Below are 18,583 nucleotides of genomic sequence, written 5' to 3'. Positions count from 1 at the left end.
GCATGCCAAACACAAAATGAATGCCCCCTCAGTCACATGTGGAAAATTTCCCAGGAAGTAATGGCCCCCGGGAGATCATATTGCAAATGGCTGCTGCTGAAATGAGGGCAGCACCTCATATACCACGGAGGTAGCATCTGTTTAACGTAACTAGTGAAAGATGAGCGATGCTTAGCAGAGCCTTACTTCCCTCCCGAGGGTCACATGTTGACAGTGTTCTCGGGACTGCTAAGCAGGGACGATCAGACTATCTTGCCTTATGACTGTGTGTCTCCCATGACCTGAGGCCATCACTCACAGTTATAACAATAAACAGCTGCTTATGAACACACACAGAAGTTGATTTAAAGTGATCTTGGGGCTGGTATAACTCGGGCAACGTGTACACTTACTTGCACGAGGCCCCGTGTTAAGTCTGCAATTCTTCCAAATGTATTCACACACGATGTTGGCCTGGAAGATGACACCCCTCCCCCCACTTATATAACTTTGTAGTTTAAAGTGAGAGCACATGAAGAGCAGCAGTTCAGTGCGGGCTTTCTCCCAGTTCTTCTCTATCCTCAAGTCCACGTCGTTCAGGAGATATTATTGGCTGCAAATGCCTTCCCCAGATACCTCAGCGGAAGAAGAGACTGATGCAAAAGGCAGGAAGGAGTGATGACACCTGCACCGGGAGGCCACCTGAGCATTACCCCAAGGCACTGTCTGCTCTTTGAGTCAATTTATCTCCTCTAAAAATAATTTACTCTTCCGCCGAAATTGCCCAAGACTTCTCTCCCCTCTAAGAAGAGCAGATGTAAGCTTGTAAATCTTCCTGAACTGCTGGGCGCCTGTGCAGTTCCCAGTGTGTGCATTGCTCTGCATGCCTTCTTCCTTGTCAATCTGTCTACTGCCATTACCAGACTCAAACACTGAACTCCCGAGGGAAAATAAAGTTCTTCTGTGCATATGCTTTTGTTATTCACTTGCAGTATAACATTCGGGTCCAAATGTTGTGTCCATATTAACACTACAAATGAGGCTACCCCCTAGCTTTGGTTGTTGCCTAGGCAATACTCCTATACTGACATTAGTATCAAGCTAGTATCTTGGCTTTCAACTCTGTCTCTGATCAGGCTGAATAGCAAGATACTTTTTAATTTCCTACTGATCTTGTGTGTGTGTGTGTGTGTGTGTGTGTGTGTGTGTGTGTGTATTTTTTTTTTTTTTGAGGAAGGGTTTCTCTAGGTGTTCTGGCTGTCCTGGAACTCTTCTGTAGACCAGGCTGGGCTTGAACTCAGAGATCCACCTGCCTCTGCCTCCTGGGTGCTGGGATCAAAGGTGTGCTTCACCACTACCAGGCTGCTTGCTGGACCTTAAATCCCATGGACAATACCCCAGATCCGGTGACACTGACCTTAAATATTATCCCATTTATGCATTTCGACGGGAGGGATCATAGGTTAGCGATTTCCCAAGCACTTGGCCACGTTTCCCCATCTTGTCTGTGCACTGAGGAAGATCTAGATGTTTAGCCTCATGGCATGCATTACTTTGCTTTCCATGCTTGGGTGACCATGTGAGCAGGAGTAATTTATGGATACCATTTCCCATTTGCATATGAAATGGGCTGCTTGCTCTTTATGGGAGAGAAAATGGCTCCTTTGGGTCACAATTAGCCTATCAAGCAATTAGTCACAATTAGTCACAATGCTGGCAGTTAATTGTGCACACAAAGTTGTTTAGACAAAGTGAGAGTGAATTCCTTAACTTGAGCAATATATCCAGGGCTTAGTCTTGTCTGCCTTCTGTTTTGATCCGGTTTAAGGTTTCTCACTGTTCAAAGGAATAATTTAAACTTCTTTATTGACTCAAAGCTTATTGTTGGGGAGTGTGTAGAATGGAACGCTGTGGTTGCAACCAGGCAGTTAAAATGCTTTCTCCTGTTGCTCAACATGATTAAGAGGCGCGCTTAAACGGCACAGCGTGGAAACAGGATTGCCCTAACAACGTGGGACCTCAGAAGAGGGCAGGCCCAAGGGCAGAGACTCTGGGAGGAGGAAAATATGAGTAGCACAGATGGACTCTTCTCCTCAATTCTGAGACTGTGGAGAAACAGGAGGAGAGTGATGCTGTGACCCTCTCCGAGTCTTTCCATCTGAAATTCCACTGGAGGAGGAACAGGTCTCTTTGGAGTTGGAAACCCATTCTGGAAGAGCTGACTCTGGACACAGCATAAAGCAGACAGATTGCTGGGATGTTTAGGATCGGCAGGCGACAGCTCTGGAAGCAGAGTGTCACCCGTGTTCTAACGGTAAGGAGCTGGTATGAGATCTCTACTACCAGGTAGAAAAAGACCTGAAAAGATCTCAGTGTTACGTACAAGTGAATCTGTGAGAAGTGTATTTGTTCAATAATTTTTTTTGACATAATTGCATGTGTTGCTATTTCACATGCAAAAGAAGAATTGCACTTTCTGACTTTACTGCACACTTTTCTGCCTTCATGTAACTACTTATAGAAATGTACAAGTAACCTTTAGGGAAGATGCTTCTTTGGGATCAAAATTACGTTTGGGATGGTGGTTTGGGCACTGTATATTCCTCACGGCATGTATACTTTGTTGGTTATTATATATGGTTAAGGCAGATTCTAGGATATAATATAATTTTAGTTTTTTTTTTTTTTTTTAGTTTGTTGAGACAGGGTCTCTCTGTGTAGGTTTGGCTGCCCTAGACTCACTTTGTAGACCAGGCTGGCCTTGAACTCACAGCGATCCACCTGCCTCTGCCTCCCGACTGCTGGGATTAAAGGCGTGAGCCACCATGCCCGGCCATTTTAGGATTTTTGACACTGCTCCCCACCACTCTAATGTTTCTGGATATGAGGTCATGCACAGGGGGATGAAGGAGCAAGAATCAGTTTCCCCACACAGGGCCCTCCTCAGTGGCTGCGCAGTGGCGTCTCATAGAGAGGTCGTTGAACCTGCCACTGCCAGTCAGTGTTCCAAGGATTTCTTTCCAACAGAACTCTATTGCTTCTTGCCAGGTCAAGGATCTTTATGTCCAGGCATTCTTGGAAGGGGTCTCTCTTAAAGCAGTCAATGGACAGACCTGGCCCAGAGTGACAGAAAGATGAGCATGTTATAATTCCCATATTGAAGCAACTGGACAGAGTCTTGTGGGTTACTGCCTTCAGAACTGCAAACAAGCCAGGCCTTGCAATGCATGCTCCACAACTGGAGAGAGGCCTGTTTGTTCTGCCAGTGATTGCACAAACCAGATTGACCTTGCAAGCATTCACAGCGTGCTTGCCATGGGCCAGCATTTGCTTCAGGCCCTGAAGTAAAGCAGGGAGTATTGGCAGATACTCAAATGGAGACATAAAATAGGAAATCACAAAGATTAAGTCAACAGTCCCAGGAGGAGCTATACTAAATTTGAACTCAGGAACAACCTGGATGACAACAGCTGGCCTGTTTTGTCACTATGAAAGAATAGGTATGACAATCCTGTGTTTTCTGAACCCCCTAGAACTTGCCACCACCCCTAAGATATTGATACAGACATTTCTTTTATCCTACCTGCTGAGCCATCTCACCAACTTTGTGATTTGTTTATTATATGAAGCTGGGTCTCTAGTCCAGGCTGGTCTCGAACTCCTAATGTAGCCAAGAGCATAACGCTGAACTTCTGATCCTTTGCTTCCACCTTCTAAGTGCCACCACATTCAGTTTATAGCATGCTGAAGAATGAATGCAGGGCTGTGTGTACTCTGGGCACAACTAAGCTACATACCTAACTATAAAATTTACGTTTTTTTTTTTTTTTTTTCTGAGACAGGGTATCTCTGTGTAAGGCTGTCCTGGAACTCTCTTTGTAGACCAGGCTGGCCTTGAACTCAACAGCAATCCTCCTGCCTCTGCCTCCCAAGTGCTGGGATTACAGGTGTGCGCCACCACACCCAGCCTAAAATTTTTTATTTTTTATTTTCGAGACAGGGTTTCTCTGCGTAGCCTTGGCTGTTCTGGAACTCTCTTTGTAGACCAGGCTGGCCTCGAACTCAACAGCAATCCTCCTGCCTCTGCCTCCTGAGTGCTGGGATTACAGATGTGCGCCACCACCACCTGGCTAAAATTTAATTTCTAATGGGCGGAAATTGTAACTTCTGGGGAATGTAAGATGTTTTGATGCATACATACATTTTAGAATGAGGCGATCCAGCATGGCCGTCGTTTACACACCATTGCTTTAAGGGTCTCTGTCTTCTAAATAATTTTCTGTTTCTGTGGAGCTTGTAATATAATACTGATAATGCTTGTGAAGAATGGAATGAACTGGTCTTCTCTCCTTTCTGAAAAATTTTCTTGTTCTCCTCTACCATGTCCAAGACATTATAATCAGGTGAAAGATTAAAATACAATTAATGAACTAAATTCTTCTTTCACATGTGCTACCTCTTGGGAACAAATTTTTTTTTGGATGCTTTACTTATGTGTCTTGAATGCTACTTATGGTCTGCCCACTGAAGTATGATGGGAACAAAATTGTCTTAGTGATATTGCAGTGTATTATATACATATACATTGTCTGTTTGGTGCATTGATATGATAATTATTGAGTAATAACTGTTTGGACTGAAATAATCAGTGAAGAAGAGTTCAAATGCTTTTCAATAAAACTATTTTAAATACCTCTGTATATAGTCAATCACTTATTAGTAAAACCTTGATCCAGATATGACATCTGCCTTCTGCCTACTTTCTTTCTTTCTTTTTTTCCTTAGATTGAAAGAAATGCTTAGTATTTATTTACCATGGATTTGGATCACAGACCTGGTAACTTATCCTCCTCCACCCCCCACCAAATGAAACGAAAATGCGGGATTTTGTAGCTTGATTTTGTTAGCACCAAAGAAAAGGTACAACCAGAAAGACAGGCAACAGTCATCTTGACTGTTGAATTCGTCTCTGTGTGGGAAGGCCGGAGAGCCTATCTCCCAGCCTCAGAGTGCTGCTGTTACTCTTGCATGAACTCATGTTAGGCAGTGCTGTTGCTGGGAGGATTTCAGCCTGCCCCCAAGGGTTCTCTCTACACAGAGACTCTTGTGGGTAGAGGCTGAGGGGGAGCGAAGTGCTCCCCTGGGGAGGCACAATGTCTCCTACTGAGATCCTCTGCAGGAGGCAAACCTTGTTTTCTCTGTGGTATACTGTGGAGGCCGAGACATAAAGAACCCAAGCGGTCTGATACCTGGCAAACGCTGTCAGTATCGCTATTCCCTGGCACTTTAGCCTCGCTAGTGTCCTTTGTTACTCAAGCCTAGACTTGTTTGGCTTGGCGAACACATTTCACGTTGAGCAGGTCAAAATGTTTTTTTTTTCTTTTCTCTTTGTGTGTGTGTGTGTGTGTGTGTGTGTGTGTGTGTGTGTGTGTTTCAAGATAGGCTTTCTCTGTGGAGCCTTGGCTGTCCTGGACTCTCTTTTTAGACCAGGCTGGCCTTGAATTCACAGCGATCTGCCTGCCTCTGCCTCCCGAGTGCTGGGATTAAATCAAAATGTTTTCGTTGGAACCAAGGAAGGCAATCGCTTGAGGATTTATCAGGGAAGTGGGAAAGAAGGGATAGATGGAGCTTGCTAATGGGTAGGTGAGCATCCTTAGTGTCCAAAGATGCCCGCTTTGTACCGATGCAGGAGGTACATATACTCTAGAGAAAGAATGTGGCAGACTCCATTGATTTCACAGCTGTCGCTTACAAGCCCACCTTGTATCTCACACTGTGCTGCAGGATACAATAGATGGAGGCTCCCCAGACCTTATGGAATTAATGCTGAGCCTATTCTAGTATTTGCTCCATCCTTTGCAACTCTAGGAAGCAGAAAAAGAAAGGCTAAGAATTAAAGACATGAAAAAACAAAAAAAGAATTAGAGACATGCAATCTCTTGGATGAAGAAATAAACTTCAACTCAATATACTTCTCTGACTTGATCAAGGCCTCTAATGGTTTAAACAGAAAAAAGTAAAGTTACAAACATATTTCATCATGCAAAGTTTAAAAAAACGATAGTTTTGTTGTTTGATACAATTGGTTGCTGCATATCAATGGGCTATAGGGGTTTAATACTGAGTCTGTATGCTGTCCTCACTTGTCCGTGTCCTTGACCATGGTCCTATTTCATATGTCTCAAGGAGAACACCGGCCTACTAGGCAGAGTGTCTTTTGTTTCTGATACAGTGTATTCTTGCTAGTATGCTATTGCTTCCTATCCTCTCTGTACAAGGTCTTCCCTGTCAACCCTACCTACATGGAAGTTTTTCTCTCATCTCTATTTATTTCATTAATTTTCCGTTCTTGACTTTTATGCCTAACAATTGGCATATCTTTATTTGTTTTACATGTATATATGTTGTTATTTTTTTGCCCAAACTAGCTGTTTGTAAATTTTCTACTGTATAATACCCATTGTAGACTATTAAATTTTATTTAAAAATATTGAATAAATATTTGTCTCTTGAAATAAAAAAAAAAAAAGAATTAGAGGGACCCCACAATTTTTGTCCTTGGACCTTCTATCTTAAGCAATAACCTGGTAGTTCAAATCACTCACCGCCCCTTCAGAGAATGATTTATGTTTAATAGACTTGCTGGGGAGTTTTGAGAATTAGCTGGACTTGAGCTCCAGTCCTGGCCAGGGAAGTCAGGCTTCCTTGTGATGGGAGGTGCGGGCATCAGGAGTTCCTGGGTGATTCTGGAGGACAGATGGCTTTAAGCACAATGATTTATTTTATGAATGAGAGAAGTTTGGAAATTTTACCCTGGTGTCATATAGAATGTGAATGGTGACATATATATTTTAAGTACTTGGATCAGAGCCACCTGAATTAATGACTCCAGTTGCCAGGAGAAACTGTGCAAGAGAAGAATTCTGTAAGAGAGGCATTTCTGATTTTGGAGTGAAGTCACTGTTGAACGAGGGGAAGGTAAAATATACGGCTATGTGAAAGCTCACTAAATCTTCTTTTACATCCAGATATTTGGTGTGCAGAAAACAGACTGTTAGCGCCAAGATGAGGGCTGCAGAGCCGACTCAGGGCTTAAAAGTATGTCTTGTTCTTCTAAAGGGCTCAAGTCGGGGTTCCCAGCCCTCGCGCCATTAGCATCGATAATTCTGGCTTCCATTGTGGCTGCCTGGGTGTGGCAGCCCGGTGCCGCCCACTGGCACTGGGGAGGCAGAGGCATGCGGAGTTCAAAGCTAGACAGAGTTTTAAAAAAAAGAGTTGAGTTGGGAGGATGGGATGTTGGGGTGGGGAGGGATTTTTTTTTTTTTTTTTTTTTTTTTTTTTTACCATTGGTAGTATTCCTACAGCAGGCTTAGAGTTGGTTTGGAGGAAATTCACTTATACCAAGTAGTAGTAAAGAGATGTCATATTTGTTGTGGGGTCTGCCGATGTAGATATAACATTATGTTCATACGGAGATAGTTAGGTTAAAATAGCAATGACACAGGCTTTCTGGGGATTGTGGGCGAAGCTGTTAGCTTTGTTGAGAGTGCGGGTATCCTAACTCCCAGCATCCCGTGAGCAGGAGTTTACTTCATCAACTTTCTTCCTGTTGGGCGCCCTAGGAGTCATCCTGTGATCTCATCTAGTTTCCTTTGCCACCTTTTGAAACCCCTACACACCCTACGTATAGCATTTGAGGAGTGACTGTCTCATAGGGAAGAGCACCCCCATGCTCCGGTATACGCATTTCTGAACGTTTCTTTCTCTCAACCCTCAGGTGTGTGCATGTGTGTTTGTATATGTGTGTGTGTGTGTGTGTGTGTGAGTGATAAGATCTATCTTTAGTATACTTCCTTCAAAATAGAATCTTTCATTTGCCTCGAAAGAATGACAGAAAAGGGAATTAGCAAATGAGATTAAGGGCCCACTGAAACTCCAGTGAACTAGATTAAATTCCAAAGCATACTCTCGGACACAGACTGGATGGCACCTTCTCTGTTTAAGTGCTGCCTCTCAGATGGGAATTGCAGTTGTGCTGAATAAAAGAGGGCTTCACCAGGCTACCTGCTGTGAGTGGGATTAGTCAGTGGGGAAGTTCTTTCTCTTCCGGAGACAGACTCCTTAGCTGAGGAGTTCTTCATTCACGCAGGGGTAGCCCCGCCTCCTTGGTAGCTGTGGCCCTTTACCTGAGTGAGAAAAGGGAAGCCATGTGAAAGCAGCCAAGAGAGTTACTAAATTGGTTATCCTGGCCAATTAAAGAACAGGGTAGGGTTGGTGGGAAAGCACCCTGCTGAGCTGGAAGAAGTAGACCCCGTGTGTAATAAGAAAAAGGCTGGAAGATAAAGAGGGGGGCTGAATGAATAAGATATCTGCTCCCCCCAGTGCCTATAATTCAATACACTTAAACAGGACGCTGGTTCAGTTAGCATCATCTCTGGGGATCATTTTTATTTGGGTCTCCTCAGCATTAGACTGAATCCCGGTCTGCAATCACGAACCTACCACATTGATCAGAAGTAATTGGTTCCTTCCCTTACTTGGAAGTGACTTGTAAAGTAAATCACCTGGTTAATGTATCCATTGATTACAGATCACAGGGCAGGATGGTGTGGCACCTTTTCTTTCAAAGGTCATCGTCCCAGGCTAGGACAAAAAGGCAGATTAACAAGAGGAAAAGGGAAGCAGAGGTTTGTAATCAAAGTTTTGCCTGATGACAAAGCCTTCAGAAATAATCAAAGGGAAACTTTCTCTTTGTAGACAGTCAGGTGGCATATGATCAAATGGGCAAAAAAGGGTGTGAGCTCATGAGTAGGGAAACTCAGCCAGGCTTGTCCGTTCAGCTCCCCTCTGGCTTCTCTGTGTATCTTTCCTTCTCCTTTGATATGGGATATGGGTTGGAAAGTTCTCTGAGGAAAAAGAGAGGGTAGAATGACCTTTCTAGTCACTTTATGGCTTACTTTGAAGAAGATCTGACTTTATGGGGCCCAACCTGGTATGTGGCTTATAGACCCAGTGACACACCACTGAAGAAAACTGATGCTCCCCTTTCCAGCAGGTAACAATTGCAAATGGCTCCTTGGTTAGGGGGTGGGACATTGTGCCCACTTCCCCTTCCCAGAAGGCACCACACTTTAGAGTAGTGGTTTTTCAAACTTCCTAATGCAACAACCTTTTAGTACAATTTCTTCAGGTCATGGTGACTCCAACTATAAGGTTATTTCACTGCTACCTCCTTTTTTACTACTGTTAGGAATTGTAATGTGACTGATATCTGATACGCGACCCCAAAGGGTTCCCACGCACAGGTTGAGAACTACTGCTTTAGAGTATCATTTTGAGATTCCCTACAGTATTACCTGAGGCTCTTGCATGTGCCAGGCACTGTTCTGGGCATTAAGGATATCCTGAAACCCAAATCAGAAGCACGCTTTGCTACAGCGTTTGTGCCCTTGCAGTAAAGACAGTGTTGAACTGGGATTTGTTTTGCCTCACTACCCAGGAGATAGATAAAGAGGGATAGGGCTATGTTTGTGGCATGTAGATAAGCTAAGCTGGGTCGGTCATTTGTGTATACCTAGAAAAAAAAATCACACACACACATTCCCTTGTCAGTATCCAGCTGTTTTTATCTGGATAAGCTCTTCTTATAAATTCCCATGAGCAGCAGGTCATGGATTGTCCTGGTTCATCTAGCTGGGGAAAGCAGCATACAGGAAAGCTAACTGGACCAACCAGACCCGTGTCCTTGGCCCTCTTAGCTCAATGTCTTTATCAAGTGCTTTATCAACCCATTTATGGGCTTGAAATTGACATGCACAGCTCAATCAAAAGCAATCATCAGAGTATTTATGGGGGTTATTTAAGATAAGGAATTTGAAAAGAATTCACAGATTTATATTGTTTACAATGATCTCAGGTGGGGACTTTAATATCTGGTATATGCTACCCAAGGGGCATAGAAACTGTACTGTTAGACCCGTACAAGCACACAAAAGAACAAAGCAGCCATAGCAAACAAGTAGGAATGTGTCCATTAAAAAAAAAAAACAAAACAAAACTGGATTTTATTGAAGTGGAACTGTCAGGTTTAGACAAGTAACAAGCTAACCATGTCATACAGAAAAGCTTTTGACAATGATCCATCTGTCTATCATCCATCTTATTTTTATTGAATCCATTTTTTTGCCCAGTCACTTCCACATGTAAAGATATTGCTGATCAAAGTGTATAAAATAAAGTGTAGATAAAAATCTTTCCATTGGGGGTAGCAGCAAGGAAGAGAAGCATCAGAGAGGGAGGAAAGCACAGAGCCCAGTTTCCTGTGTGCATAAGCAGAGAACTCAGCTCTCTGAATTTGCAGGTGTGTGTGTGTGTGTGTGTGTGTGTGTGTGTGTGTGTGTGTGTAGTGCCTAGTTATTAGGACACTCAGGAGCAGAATGATAGAGCTGGACATATGGCAGACAAGCTGGGAGGAAGTACCAAGGAGGCTGTAAACAACTCAGAATGTAAGTACTAGTCTCTTCCACAGCTCCTTACATAACCTGCACACTGTCCCTGGGTATCCTTGTAGGATACCACAGAATAACTTTTAACTGAGAATTTAAAGAAAAAAGTCTATAGAACGGACACAGCAGTCACAGTCTCCCTTGGAACTCTGTGGTTCAGCTTGTCTCGTTGATTCTACCACTTGCCTGCCAGCCTGCCACTTATGTGTGAGGAAAGTTGTAGACGGTCCCCATCATCTCAGTCTTCTGGCATGAGGATAGCAGTGTCTGGTTTGAAGGGTTTGTTTGGTATCACCCTAGCAACGATGTAAAGCAGCAGTCTAGGCAGCAGTGCAAGCTGGGTGAGGTACGAAAAGTGTCCTTCGGGAGAGCTCTGGAAAAGAGCAGCCACGCTCAGTCGCAGAGGGGCTCTCAGCTTCACAGTTCCATCCTTCTCCCTCTTCTGCGGGGTGTCAGCGGAGGAGAGAGCTTACACATTAATGCGATTAAAAAATCATCAGTGAAAGTTTGTCTAACCGAAATTTGGATTTTTTGGACCAAATCCTTAGTCGTGCCACTTTAATAATCCATGTGCTGGTTGATTTGGTGAGCCTTATTGTATGAGGGCTTTTGTCTTGATGACTAAAGTGTCTCCTTTCTAGAGGTGAGATAGAAGAGGAAGCACAGCCAGGTCATCCCTAGTGCAAATGCAGACTATTCTGCAGGGCTCAGGGCAAAACAATCAGGATTTAAAACAGCCAGATGGGCAGATTGGTTTTGAGAAAAAGTTACAGAGCTTCGTGAAAATGGACAGCATTAGGAACTTCCCTGGGAAAATGGAGAGAAACGCAAAGGAATTCCACTAAAACCAGGGACTAGACAAGGCTGCCCACTCTCTCCACAGCTCTTCAATATAGTACTTGAAGTTCTAGCTGGAGCAACAAGACAACAAAGGAGACCAAGGGGATCCATGTCAGAAAGGAAGAAGTCAAAGTATCTCTATTTGTTAGGTGATATGATAGTATATCTAGGTTAACACCCAAAATTCCACCAGAGAACTCCTACAGCTGGGATGTGGATTTGAACATCTCAGGACTATAGTGTGTATTAAGTTTTGGGTCCCAGAGAAACAGTTCACATGAGAGGAGGAATGGATCTTCACTGCTACATCATCCAAAGATGGGATCCAGGAGTTGAGGGAATGACATACAGGCCCGAGAGGTTAAATGACAAGCCTGAGTGATTGCAGTTGGTGGAGGAGGTGGGACTAGAACCCACGACCCAGACAGCAGCTGCTTTTCTGTGTGCAGGGAGCTGTTTTGCCTGAGAAGTAGCCCTCAGTTAGTGTAGGCAAGTGCACTAACCACCCTCCCATCCCAAGGCATCGGCAGCAAACCTCCACACCCCTCAGTTAGTATAGGCAAGTGTACTATCCACCCACCCACTCCAATGCATCAGCAGAAAACCTCAGCACAGCACAGATGTTTTAATACCATTCAGATTTCCTCAGATATGAAATTTGTTTCTGTCTATCGTCCTGATCCTTAAATTTGCTGCTTGCTTATTCAGTGTGAAACAATTGTAACGGTATGCTTTGAAAAATCCATCTCATTTGCTCAGTGGTAAAGTGGTAGCTGTGCGAGGCTGTGGAGGTTTATTCTTAGTAGTGAGAGAAAGAAGTTCATTACATGGTGCAGCTGTTACTCTTCTGTGACAAAACACCTGACAAAAGAAATTGGAGGAAGGAAAGAAGGAAGGAAGGAAGGGTTTATTTTGGCTCACAGTTTTAGGGTACCATCCATCATGGCAAGGGAGCCTTGGGATGGTGGCAACAGCATGAGGCAGCTGGGCACTTAGTATCTATAGTCCGGAACCAGGGAGAACTGACTGTTGAGGCTCACCTGCCTTTCTGTGTTTTACTCAGTTGAGCACCCCCGCTGTGGGATAGTGATGGCTACAATTAGGGAGTATTTTTCTGCTTCAGTTAGCCTAATCTGAAAAAATCCCCACACAAGACACGTTCAGAAGTTATGTTTCCACAATGATGACAAATCTCATAAAACTGACAAGCAAGTGGAACTGTCACACATGGTTACTCCTTGGCATCTGTTTCTGGGGACAGGGTCTCACTATAACTAGTTGCCTTAGCTATGTTTCTATTGCTGTGAGAAGACACCATGACTAGGGCCAACTTACAGAAGAAAGAGTTTATTGGGGGTTCACACTTTCAGGATGCGAGTCCGTGGCCACCATGGTAGGGAGCACGGGAGACAGAGGGCAGGCATGGTGCTGGAGGAGTAGCTGGGAGCTCATATTTCACCCACAGGCAGATTTTGCCACATCTCCTCCATTGCACCAGAGAGCTAAGTGAGAGTGATGCAGGCTGTTGAAAGCTGCAAGTCCCTCTGTACTGGTACCCCATCGCTCCCAACCTTTCCCAAACAGTTCCACCGACCAGGGACCAAACATTCCAACATGAACCTGGGAGGGCCCTTCTTATTCCAACCACTCCAGAAGTCATCTGGTCTTGAACTTGACATGAATGAAGCTCAGGATGGCTTCAAAGTCACCATCCTCCCTCTTCTGCCTTCCAAGTGTTGGGACTATAGGGGCTGGGCCACCTCCCTGAGGAGCCAGAAAGGGGCAGACTAACCTCATAGTCTGACAGTGTATTGGTCTGATTGCTCAGTATTTATTTGCGTAATGTTATTGACTATATCATCGTAATTGAAACAAAACAGGATTAAAAAAAAAAAGTCTCCCTGTACCAGGATGTACCTAATGGAAGGCAGTGAAAACAGAGACAGGCAAACTTTCATCTTGATGATGCCAGGGTTGACTTCATATTTTTTGTCTTTAGGAAATGAGCATACTTAAAAATAGCCTTTGTAAACTTTTTCTTTAAAAAACATGCTGACCACTTTCTTTGTATATACAAACTGCTTTGAAAGTTTTCCCTTCTGTGGTAGTTAGGTAAAAATAGAATAATTGGAGTTCTTTTTTAGAGACCAATCTCTCTTTTCTCCATATTCCCCCCACCCCCTGTGAGGAATCTTGTAAAACCAGGTCATGAGGTACTGTGTTGCTATGGTGGACTCTTACTTAGGACTTTGCCTTCTTTGAAAGCCCTCAGTTGTTCTGAATCTTGAATTCTCAGCTCATGTCCCTTTTATTTCTTGTTTGTCTACTGCACATCTGCTGCTTGTTTTGTTGCTGGTTGACCCCATAGCTCTCAAGCTGTTAAAAACACTTACTACAAACTCCAAGAGATCACTTTGAGAAAAGTGGTTTACTTCCCCTGCCAGGAAGGTAGAAAAATAGTCGAAAAAAAAAATGCCATCTTCCTGGTTTTAGTGACATTTGAAAAATACGCTTGCGTGGACCTCAATTTGACGTTTACGGAGTGTATACTTTGTGTTGAGATCTTTTTTTTTTTTTTTTTTAGAGAAACGGCAATAAAATTGGTAGACTGTTTATTTACTTATTTATTTATTTATTTATTTATTTTTTCACCTACAACCTGTACTCCTTTCCTCAAGTGGTCTCTATAGCCAGTTCTTCAAGTTAAGAGAAACGAGTGTCAACTACATAGGGGGCCAGCAATGACCAAGCCACCTCCTCCTGTCCATTCTCTCTGCTGCCCTCCTCCTCTTTGTCCCTCCTCCCTCTCTGTCACCTTGACGATTTTCCTCCCTTGTTCTTCGTTCTCTAGAGTGCTCGGATGCAGGTGTGCAACTCCTCCCTACCTCACATCTTCTAGCGTCCTCACATCCCCCCAGCACTTTCATCTTTACTCTCTTGCCAAACTTTTGTATCTTAAAAAGTTCTTTCTTAACTCTAAATTCTTAACTGATACAGAGTCCTTTTTTTTTTTTAAATAGTAAAGCTTCTGGAAAGACTATCCTGTGTTTAGCTTGTTTGTATTGCGTTTTCCCCAACCAGCCATTTCTCAAAGCATGCGTTCATTTGCTTCTTGCCTACCCAGTGAAAATTTTCTAACAGTATCACTGTATTGCCTATTGATGCACTATAAACCAGATCAGAACTCGGAGAGTCTAAAGCAGCACCAATCATCTCTCTTGGCTCTGTGAGTGACTGCACTTAGCCGCATGGTTCTGCAGCACGTGACCTTGGCTGAGCTGCTGAAATGCAAAAGCAAAGCTGAAGTCATCTAACGGCTGTCCCAGGACATTTTACCATCTCACTTTTCCAAAGCAGCTGTGAGATGCCGCAGCCATCTTGTAAACACAGTCCCTCCAGACATCCTAGTTAGTGTGAGCAATCATCTATAGAACTAGTGCTGTCGGCCACTGGCTACGGCTGATTGATGACATTGCCTCCTGCATCCACACTGCTGCACATTCAAAGCCGTCTCTATTTACACTCCATTTCCTCCTTGCTCCAAGGGTTTCACTTCCTTGTCTCTTTATCTTCATATCTTTGTTGGAAAAACCTTTATTTTCCTGTAGGTTTATTTATGTGTCTGAGCGTTTTGCCTACAAGTATGTAAATATCCCACATGCGTGCCTGGTACCCACAGATGCCAGAAGAGGACACTAGATCTCTTGCTCCTGGAGTTACAGGTGTTTGTGAGCTGTCATATGGGTTCTGGTAACCAAACCCAGGTCCTCTGCAAAAGCAGCAAGTGCTCTTAACTAGAGAGTCATCTGTCCAGCCCCTTTTGTTGGAAAATCATATTTGCATGCATAGCCTTAAGTTTGATTTAGTTATTCACTTGGTAAACATTTATTGAATGGCTAATGTTCTGGGTGAATGTGCTGCTGATTTATTTTATCTTAAAAAAAAAACCCAGTGTGTGTGTGTGTGTGTGTGTGTGTGTGTGTGTGTGTGTGTGTTGTGTGTATATTTGTACTTTGATATGCCCATGTGACAGCATACATGTGAAGGTCAGAGGACATCTTTTCAGACTATGTGTTCTGTTTTCCTAAATTCCAGGGATCTGAGCTGACTTGCCAGCCTTGCACAGTGTGTGATCTTTATCCACAGAGCCATCTTACCTGCCTGAAATTTAGTTTTACAGGTTTTGTTTTTCACAATCACAACAGATAACACCGCTGGTGTTGTTTTTAACGTCAGTAATCATATGCTTCACACTATGTGAATATGATGGCTCTCAGTGGGGTGTGATTTTGCCCCACTGGAGATGTTTGGCAGTGTCTGGGCACATTTTTGAATCCTGTAACTTGGTGGTGAGAAGCAGCTTCTGGCATCTTTGAAGTAGAGTACCAGGTGGCTCCTGTCTAGTATAGGATGTCCCTCGTAAGAAGGGTCTGGTCCATGATGTTTATTGTGTGGGATTGGAGCCTGTATCCCTATCTCCTTATCTGCATGTGAAGAGTTTGTGTTGAGCTCCAGATGTCCATTCCCAATGACTGATCTGTCTCTTCCACGTGTGTATTGATACCTCTGAAGTCAGCACACCCAAAAGCCCGTGAGTTACGGCAATGCCACAATTTGCTTCTCCTGATACAATTCCAAAGACTGGAGATGCTGCAGAGATCCACTTTGTCTCAATACAATCAACTCTCTCCCCTGATGCCAGTATGATGAAGCTTTTGGTCCTACAGAGCGAGAGATGACATCTGTCTTCCTTTATTCAAACCTCTTCCTCGATTCCCCATGGATTCTAGATAATGTTTGAATGTTATGATATGTCCAATAAAGGATTGTATCTTGTGACTTCTTTTTCATCTCCGACTATGCATCTTAGTCTGTCATTCAGCCACCTTGGATGCTTTGTGTTTCCAGAAACTTTCTTATGCCTCTCACCTTTGCAGGCACAGAAATGTCTTCCTCCTAGGGAGTAATGCTAACTTTTCTTCAACTCTAGGCTCAAGCTGTCTTCTCCTGAATGCTTTCTGGGTATCCTCCCCTCTCTCCCTCTTCAACTGTAGGTTAGACTGGGAGACCTCTTTCTTGCTCCTTCTGTGAACATCTGTAGGCCCCTGTCTTCTGGAACTCGCAAATCTGATTTCTATTCCAAACCTTTATGCTGCCTTGTAGTATTTGCATTTTCTTCACATACCCTGACAGCCAGGCCATCCACTTCTTTGAGGTTACTGGTAATGGTTTTTGCTACAGTATCAGCACTTATAGGAGTTTAATAAATGTTTGTTGATCAAAAGGGACAACTTTCCTTCTTCTACTAGGAGCTACAGATGGGCATTAAAGGCAATGTGCTTATTAAATGGATGGGAAGAAATTTGAATATCTACTAATGGCAAAATAGTTTAATAAAGTACGGTATACCCATACCAATATTTTGTAGCTATTATACAAGATCTGTAAAAATCTATTCTAAACTACAAACAACCCTGATGCATCACTAAGGGAGTCATGCACAATGAAATGCTATGTCATGACAGAAATATAGATGTGTGCACATGTCTGCATATTTTGTGTGAGCAAAGAGTATGGAAGGGTGAGTACTAGGGTGCAAACACTGGTGATATTGAGCATCCCTGGTGATACTGAGCATCCTTGTGATAATGAGCATCCCTTGTGATACTGAGCATCCCTCACGGCTATAATTAACAGCTAACAGTCAAAAGCGTGAGCAGCGGAAGTCAGACTGGAACCTATAAACAGCAAAGATAAGAGATAAGATTATTACTTTATGGCTAAGAAAAATGTTTACAAAAATGGGAATTTCATCTTTTTGCATCTATCTGTTAAAATTTTCTGTGTAGAAATAAGCCTATAAAGACAGAACAAAATGTTAACAGTAATAATTTATGGATGGCTGATGGTTTATATGGCTTCTTTTTGTTTGTCTGCATTGTGAAATTTCAAAACAGTGGGCACACTTTATTTTCATAAGAGAAGTAAATTTATTTCTAAAAATAGAAGAGAGTACCAAAAAAAAAACACCCTAGTACTATTAAGCTGCCTGTTATGTGGATCCCTAAGACTTGAAAACCACAATTGTGTGAAATTGTTATAAAATGAACCATTTGAGAGCAGCAGTTGCAATGAAACATTTTTATTCCTTTCTTTTAGCAACGGCTCAAAGAAGAAAAGGAAGCCAAGAGGGCTCGCCTGGATGGGAGGCATGACTACCTGTTTGCAATTGTGGCTTCCTGTTTGGACCTGAACAAAGCAGAAGTGGAAGATGCCCTTCTTGAGGGTAACCAGGTAGGAAGCTTCTGCGTCCTCACCGTCCTGCGCCAAGCACCCGTGCTGAGCCTTTGAAGAGGTGACAGCCTAATGCGCAGGGGCTCAGCTCTGGATTAGGCAGAACAGACTCTGGGCTCTCAGCTCTCCAGGTTTAATGATGGCACTAATCATCATTTCAGCTCCACAGTTTGATGATGACGCCTGTGTCTCGTTATACGCAGTGAGGCTGAGCCTTGTGCCAGCCTGAGATAAGGGATCTGAGATAAGAGAGTGAAACCATCGTTCAAGTTTCATATGTATGTATGTATGTATGTATGTATGTATGTAACTATATAAGTATTATATAACTATGTTTGTATGTGTATTTTATTATTTAAAAATTTTGTACATCAGTTTTGATCAAGTCCACCCCCATTCCCTCTCTTTGAATGTCACCCCTGTCCTCCTACCACTATTATCTCCTTTAAAAACAAAAACAAAACAAAACAAAAAACCTACCAAGTTCACTTAGTGCTGCCAGTGTGTGCCTTGGTGTAGAACCATCTACTGGAGGTGCCTTTCAGGGATGGAATCCTTAAAGAAAACTGACTTCTTCCCTCTGCTCCCCATCAGTCACCACGAGCTCTTCAGCTAGGGGTGAGACTTCCTGACTGCCTCTTCATTCCATGCTGGATTTTATCTGGCTTGCACTTGCACAGATCAGGTCGCTTTCAGCTGTAATTGTCAGTCCATAGCGTACAGCTGTAGTTGTTGTCAGCCCATAGAGTACAGCTGTAGTTGTTGTCAGTCCATAGAGTACAGCTGTAGTTGTTGTCAGTTCATAAGTACACATACCCCACTGCGCCCGGAAAACACTGTTTGTTTGTAGTTGTTCACACTCTTGGCTCTTATAATATTTCCACCTATTCTTCTATGATGTCTTTGGTGATGGTGGTGTAACATAGAGGTGCTTTATTTATTGTCTCTATTCTAGGTTTGGATAT

At 43.2% G+C, this 18,583-nt stretch overlaps 1 protein-coding gene across 2 annotated transcripts in view; it reads left to right on the top strand.

The window, feature by feature from the left end:
• DNAH5 (dynein axonemal heavy chain 5) overlaps positions 1 to 18,583 on the top strand; it is a 279,963-nt gene that overhangs the window by 44,573 nt on the left and 216,807 nt on the right. Inside the window, exons 1-2 of one of the 2 annotated variants that reach the window (XM_084781256.1) lie at positions 2,066 to 2,293; positions 17,484 to 17,618. In XM_084781256.1, coding sequence (XP_084637382.1) covers positions 2,237 to 2,293; positions 17,484 to 17,618 — 192 coding nt within the window. In that variant the 5' untranslated portion in view covers positions 2,066 to 2,236. Of the gene's footprint in view, positions 1 to 2,065; positions 2,294 to 17,483; positions 17,619 to 18,583 lie in introns of those variants that run through there. The other variant, XM_084781257.1, reaches the window with a different exon arrangement.

Source organism: Acomys minous (assembly GCF_964271855.1).
Source record: "Acomys minous genome assembly, chromosome: 5".
Lineage (NCBI taxonomy): Eukaryota > Metazoa > Chordata > Mammalia > Rodentia > Muridae > Acomys > Acomys minous.
This window is presented reverse-complemented; position numbering and strand designations above follow the sequence as displayed.